General features: G+C 41.9%; 1 protein-coding gene across 2 annotated transcripts in view; it reads left to right on the top strand.

Moving 5' to 3' along the window:
* LOC148351265 (uncharacterized) overlaps positions 1-6,610 on the top strand; it is a 16,279-nt gene extending 9,669 nt beyond the window's left edge. For both annotated transcript variants that reach the window (XM_088354794.1, XM_088354795.1), the window contains exon 3: positions 2,202-6,610. In XM_088354794.1, the coding sequence (XP_088210920.1) occupies positions 2,202-3,730 (1,529 nt within the window). In that variant the 3' untranslated portion in view covers positions 3,731-6,610. The remainder of the gene's footprint in view (positions 1-2,201) is intronic.
* The last annotated feature ends 834 nt before the right edge of the window (positions 6,611-7,444 follow it).

Below are 7,444 nucleotides of genomic sequence, written 5' to 3'. Positions count from 1 at the left end.
TTTTACGGCACCGTCCGCTGATCGCCTCACCCGAGCGCCTATCGACTCTCCGGTTGTTATTTTGCCAGACCTAGTTTCCCCGGTCTTAGGTCGCTTTGCAAAGCAGCGCCGCCATGTTTGCCTCCTTACCGTGATGCAAATTCAGTCTCAGCGGCCAAACTAGCCAGTCCCTCCTTCGCCGTGTGTCTTTCCTTGTCGTACGCTCCTGTTTTTCCGCCGCTTCTCGAAGGCGAAACCTTCTTAGCCGGGGGATGGCGATGAGAACAGCGAACGTAGTAGACACGTCTCTCCCCATGTAGCGCCAACAATGGCTGACCTCTGAAAGCAGGATGAATTGGCGTCCTTCCTGTACTGGTATTCGGAAGAGGCCCGCCGAGTTTACGGCGATGTCGACTCCGTCAACTTCATTTTTGCCCAGCCTACAAGCTCCTCTTCAGCAGTCTTGATGTGCATGCTGCTGTCCGGAGAATGGTGGTGACATCATCCATGGTAGCCCTTGGCCAGATGGCAATTTCACTCCGCCTACCATCTTCCTAGACCCGATGAGGATGATTTTGAAGGCCTCGATGAAAAGTGTGGGAGAGATCAAACATCCCATTGCTATCCCCACTTCAAGCTGCTGCCATCCTGTAGTGAAGTCCTGGTGAGCACAGCACATCTGCAAGTTTGCAAAGTACTTGGCCACCATGCCTTTAATGTAGTCTAGCGTGTGGAAGAGGTCCAAGGCGAAGCTGATCAGCTCGTGCGGGACAGACCCCTTACGCGTTGGCAAGATCCAGCCACACAACATGGAGGTCGCTCTTCTATCTCCTTGCCCTTTGTATTTGCCCCCAAATTATCGCTGAATGCTCCACACGTCCTGAAAATCCTGGGACACTAGCCTTCTGGCAGGTGTTATGTTTCTAGCTGTTACTTGTGAGGTAGCTGGTCAACCTCTTGGCCATGACGGAAAAAAGTTCCTTCCACGTTCAAAAGTGCAATGCTCCTGAATTGGCCAATTGTGTTAGAGTTCTGCTACTTCGGAATGAAGGTGGAACCGATCTCTGCCACTCTAAAGGGATAATGTTCTTCCATGCCACCTGCAAGAATTTCCACAGGATTTTCAGGACCCGCGGGCAGTACTTGTACAGCTTGTTTGTTATGCCATTCAGGCCGGTGGCTGAGTCTGCTTTTGATTTCCAAACCAACTCCCCAACCTTGCTGAGTTTGGGGGGAGCAGTGTTGAAAGGGATGACTGGGGGGGCTAGGTGGGGAACATACCCCAGGGATCCCAGCGGGATGGATTTTGCTGGGTCGCTGAATTGTTCCCTTATTTGCTCCTCAAGCTCTGCCTTTGAGATCTCCAGCTTTCCACTCCTATTGTCTGCCAGCAGTTGTTTTAAATGCTTAAAAATTTACCACGGCTACAAACACGAACCCAGCCGTAAATATACCAAATTATCACAGCAAGCTAGCCGAGTGCTATGAAGGACAAACCGTGACCAATCAGCAAATAAAAATAAGAGGCTGGCTAACCGAAAACATGTAGTAAGCAGCCAGGATAACCTCTAGCCAACAACAACAACAAAAAAAAGAACTACCAAGGCAACAAACGCGAACCCAGCCAGGAGAAGAGAAACAATGAGCACCGCAGTCAAGCAAGCAAGCTAGCGGACTGCTGACAGGGCTAACCTTGACCAAATAAAACTGGAGGCCTTCAGGAGTCCGCACGCTACCTGGGAGTTATCTGGACCATATTATAATAATTTCAAAACAAGAGGCAAAAACACGAGAGGAAAAGTTACAATCACATACCTAAAATGAGACGAAGTTAAAAAAGGAACACACGCTGTACACAACAGCAGGTAAAACAACGCTTTGATGATCATCTCAGCAACACAGTACACAAAGTTCCAAATATTCCAAGCAGAAATGAGTGCTATGCATTCGCCGATTACTACCACCGCCGTCTGTTCTTCAATGAGACGTGCCATTGTTTTGGTCCTTGTTTTCTTCCGGTTATGGTCTCGGGGATATCAGGTCAAACTGTCAACTTTGAAAATTGATTTTTCAAGAGCCATAGCACCGTAGAATATTTTTGAACATATCTGCATGATTGTGGGAAGGAACACTACGCGTTATGTGCCAAATTGAAAAAAAATGGTCCTTTGTTATCCCTTTTAGTCAAAAGGATCTGATTTTACAAAACATGTGTCTTGCAGATGTTGGTGAAAAATATCTTCATTCTAGGCGGCAGGAACCAGAGTTGCCTGGTGTTGAAAAGGAAGAGGAGAAGGATTTGAAGCCTCATCACGTCAAAAATCATGTGGAACATGTTCAAGTTAAAGACGAGGATGTGGAGTCTATTAGAGTTAAAGAGGAGGAAAATTTCACAGATTTGCTCGTGACTGGGGCCAGTAGTATAACCAACGAAGATCAAGGTCAACATGAAGAGAACGAAGAAAAGTCTTCTTCAAGCAGCTCTCATCTACACGGGACAACAGATGATGGCAATTTATGCAACTCTGCGCACACTAAAGGTGACGAACAGTCTAAAGGTGATATCACATGTTCTCAATGTGGGAAAATATTTCAGTATAAGAGTCGTTTGAAATCCCATATGAGAGTCCACACTGGTGAGAAGCCTTTTGCGTGCCCCGTTTGCGGGAAAAGGTTTACACAGAGTGGGAACTTAAAAAACCATACTAAAACCCACACTGGTGAGAAACCTTTTGCGTGTTCAGTTTGCAGCCGAAAATTTGTTGATAGAACTCATTTAAAAATACACACAAGGATCCACACTGGTGAGAAACCCTTTGTGTGCTCAGTTTGCGGTCAAAGATTTGCTCAGAATGGAAGCTTAAGGAATCACACAAGAACCCACACTACTGAGGAATATTTTGCATGTTCAGTTTGTGGTCAAAGATTCAGCAGGAAGAATGCCTTAAAATTACACACAATGAGCCATACTGGTGAGAAGCCTTTTCCGTGTTCAGTTTGCAGTAAAAAATTCAGCAGGAAGGATTCCTTAAAATTTCACACAAGAATCCACACTGGTGAGAGGCCGTTTGCATGCTCACTTTGCAGTAAAACATTCACTGATGATAGGCATTTAAAAAGACACAAAAGGATCCACACTGGTGAGAAACCTTTTACATGTTCAGTTTGCGATCAAAGATTTGCCCGGAGTTCGAGCTTAAAATTACACACAAGATGCCACACTGGCGAGAAACCTTTTGCGTGCTCAGTTTGCGGTCAAAAATTTACTGAGAGTGGGAGTTTAAAAAACCACGCGAGGATCCACACTGGTGAAAAGCCTTTTGCGTGCTCAGTGTGTGGTCAAAGATTTACTCACAGTGGAAGCTTAAAATCACACATAATAAGCCACACTGGTGAGAAGCCTTTTTCCTGCTTGGTTTGTGGTAAAAAATTTACCCAGCGTAATGGCTTAAATTATCATACAAAAACACACACTAAGGAGAAACCTTTTGTATGCTCAGTTTGCGGTCAAAGTTTTACCCAGCGTAGTGACTTAAAATATCATTCAAGAAGTCACACTGGTGAGAAGCTTTTTGCCTGCTCAATTTGCAGTCGAAGATTCACTCGGAGAGGGACTCTGAAAAAACACATAATGACCCACACTTGTGAGAAACCTTTCGCATGCTCAGTTTGCTGTCAAATATTTTCAAGTGAGGCAAAAGTTAGGAGTCACAAATGTGCTGGTGACAATAGTATTGATCTCATTGCTTGAAATGATGTATTTTAGATTTAACAAACCACATGAACTGTTGTAATATATAAATGTGTCACTGCTTATGTAGTAAGAAAATCATTTCTTCCTATTTATTCCCCCTGAATGAACATATTTGTGTAATCTTGATGCTATGTTTATGTTTAAACCAGATGTCGCCAAGCTGAAAGCTACTTTTTGCGACTCATTAGCACAAAAGGGCAGCCCATTTAACATGCATTTCTAAAATAACAATATATTTTGCAATACTATGTCGTTAGTATGTTATTACCAGGTTAATCACTGGAAGTAGAGAGAGAGAAAGGAAGAAAGAGGGAAAAAGAACAAGAGGAAGAGAAAGTAAGGGAGAAAGACAAAGTGAAAGATAACGAGGGGAAAATGTAACAAGAGGAAGAAAGAAAGACTCTGTCGACCACAAAAAAAAATAATTTGACTAGAAAATTATAATTACCCCAACTGTGCTCGGGTGCACCACTTTGGATACCGCCTCTCTTAACTATTTTAAGTATATTTTTCAGTCGATTGTGCTCATTTCGAAAATTGTCTCTACTGTTTAAAAAGCATTTATAATTTGTTTTCTTCAGAAAGATGAAAATCACTATTGTTTCTCCCAAAAATAATTTTGGAGAAGTTTTGGGTCTGTGCCAGAGGTGGGTAGAGTAGCGAAAATTTTACTCAAGTTAAAGTACTGTTACTTTGGAATAATATTACTAAAGTAGAACGCAAAAGTAGTTATCCAAATACTTGAGCAAAAGTAAAGTATTTGTTGAAAGAAATTACTCAAGTACTAAATAACTGTCGCAATGTCGTATTTATTTATCTTTTTAAAACAACCAATTAACACAAAAACGGACAACTCTCTCGCTCATTAACACCTAGAGACAATTTGAAACGACCAATTAACCTGCCATGCATGTTTTTGAAATGTGGGAGGAAACCGGAGTGCCCGAAAGAAACACACACAAGCACGGGGCGAGCATGCAGACTCCACACAGGAAGGTAAAATCTGTGCCGCACATGCGCTAACCACTGCGCTGCCGTGCTGCTCGCATAATCCATAGAATAACTAATTATTATATAACATTATGCACATAATGACTTCATAAAGGTGGAAAATAAGGGGAAAAGGGGGGGATCTCTGAATGAAAAGAAGTAAAAAGCTAAGACAAAAATAAATAAAAGGAGAAGTCAAGTCACATTTCTTTGTATAGCCCTTAATCACAAAAATGTCTCAAAGGACTGCACAGGATTACAATTACACCATCGCCTGATCTAAACCAACATGCGTACAAGGAAAAACTCTAAACTTCAGCGTGAGGAAAAAAGAAATCTTGATAAGGGGCCTCACAAGTGGTCCAGGATGACCAGGGTGGAATACAGTAGATTTAGCATTGGGTAACAGTACACAAACATAGTAAGGATCAATAAAAGAAAAAACTAGGTAACATGTTGAAATTTGTCCGGAAAGTGCATGACATGAATAGTCCCAAAAGTCCATAACAGCAACGACACAGCTTCCCATCTCTGCCGGCTGGTCGATGCAGGCATTGACATGCTTCAGGTCAGACGCTGGTCCGCTGACTCATCTCAAATCGTCCTTCTCCCTCGTATCACCACCAGCCAGGCAGTCAGAAAAATACAGGACAATACAAAATATGAGGTGGGAATTAATCATAAGCGATTGAATAGAAGTGTGTCTTAAGTCTAGATTTAAAAACTTCCACTGAGGTTGCAGATCTCTCCGGAGGCAGAGCATTCCACAGCACCGGGCCCGGATGGAGAACGCTCTCGAGCCTGCAGACTTCTTCTTGGCTCTTGGAGTCACAAGTAGACTGGTATTTGCAGGAACATAGGGGGAAACCAAATCTAAGAGAGCGCAAGTCCATGCAAACGGCAGTAGCTCAGGAGGTAGAGCGATCGTTTTAGGATTAAGGGATCCCAGTTCGAATCCCGGCTTGTCCGTGTTACATGCCGAAGTGTCCTTGGGTAAGACACTGAACCCCCAATAACCCAATAAGCAGGTTAGCGCCTTACATGGCTGCACAGATCACGGCCGCTATTGGGAAATGTGAAGCACAATGTAAAGCGCTTTGGGAAGTCATTGACTTGAAAAGCGCTATAAAAATGCTGATCATTTCATTTCATTGCAAACATTTTGATGTTAGTAAGAGAACCTTAAAGTCACATCTTGACTGGACTGGGAGCCAGTCCAAGTTGGCCAATACAGAAGTAATATGCTCAAACCTTTTTGTCTTAGTCAAGAGTTTCGCTGCCGCATTCTGAACCAGCTGCAAACTTTTGATGCTAGACATCGGGAGACCAGAAAGCAATACATTACAGTAATCAAGCCGAGAAATAATAAACGCATGAATTACAACCTCTGCATCTGATTGCGACCGCATTGAGCGAATTTTCACAATATTATGGAGGTGGAAGAAGGCTATTCTAGTAATATTTTTCACGTCTAACTGAAAGGACAGATTAGGACCAAGTAAAACACCTAATTTTTTGACCAAGTCACTCTAGGTGAAGGAAAAAAGAATGGAAAAAAAAAGCATGAACAAATAAGAAAGAGGAAAAAGCAAGAAAAGAAGTAAAACGCTGAGATAAAAAGAATAAGGTAAGACGCAAATAAAAAAGGCAACAAAGAAAAAGCAAGAAAAGTTTACATTTATTGAAAAATTAACAAAATTAAGAAAAAGGAAAACAAGAAAGAAAAAACGGGAAAAGAATATAAGAAAGAAAAAAACACATTTTGGGGGGGATCTCTTTGATCCGTAGTGTGCTGATTTCAAATCATTTCCAAATATATCAACTCAATCCTTTTTCCAATATTGTGCTTCCACTTAAAATTGTGATTAAATAAACTTCTTTCCTGTGTTTTTTTGTTGTGTTTAATGTCTACATTATTCGCTTTAATCACGTGTTATTTAATTATTTTCATGTTAGCTGACAAAATGTTAGCTTAATGATGGCTAATAGGTACGGCGACAGTTGTATTAACACATCCAAAAATTTCAACTTCTGTATTGTCCGTATGGACAAATACGCAAAGAAAAGAAAGAAATAACGGTTTTTAATTGCAAGCAATTTTCCTCAGAAGGCTGCAACCCAGGCCCTAGCTTATACATTTGCCACAACTGCTTGTCAGACTAATTAACAATGCTGTCCATACAAAAGGATAGACATGACACACGCACTTTGTTAATACTTTGTACTCTCCCAGAAAATGGAGGATGGAAACGAAAAGCCCATCAGCTATGTAGCAAGTACCAAGGTTACTCACAGTTAGAAAAATAAGGGCTAGCCATAATTTTTGCTGTGAAACATTTCCATCAATACTTGTTTGGTCGCCCTTTTACCAATTTGACGGATCATAAACCACAAGTAGGTCGTTTCAGTGAGTTAAAGGGCATACCTCCCATGGCTTCAGCAAAGATCCAATGCTGGGCTTTAACCTTATCAGCATACCAGTACTGGATTGAGTACAAAGCAAGGAGTGAAAACGCAAATGCCGACGATTTTAGCTGCCTGACACACCATGACACACCATGACACACCGATATTCCCCAAGAGACTGTTTTTCTAATGACTAAATTGGCAAATGCTTAGTGACCGCGAAACAGATTAAAATGTGGACTGAGAGACACCCAGTGTATTCACAAGTGTAAGATTGGCCTACAAAGGTGGTGGAAGAAAAAATCAGGCCTTATG

This window comes from Urocampus carinirostris, chromosome 15 (assembly GCF_059441175.1).
Source record: "Urocampus carinirostris isolate Australia breed hairy pipefish chromosome 15, RoL_Ucar_1.0, whole genome shotgun sequence".
NCBI lineage: Eukaryota > Metazoa > Chordata > Actinopteri > Syngnathiformes > Syngnathidae > Urocampus > Urocampus carinirostris.
Note: the sequence above shows the minus strand (reverse complement) of the source record. Positions and strands in the feature narration are given on the sequence as shown.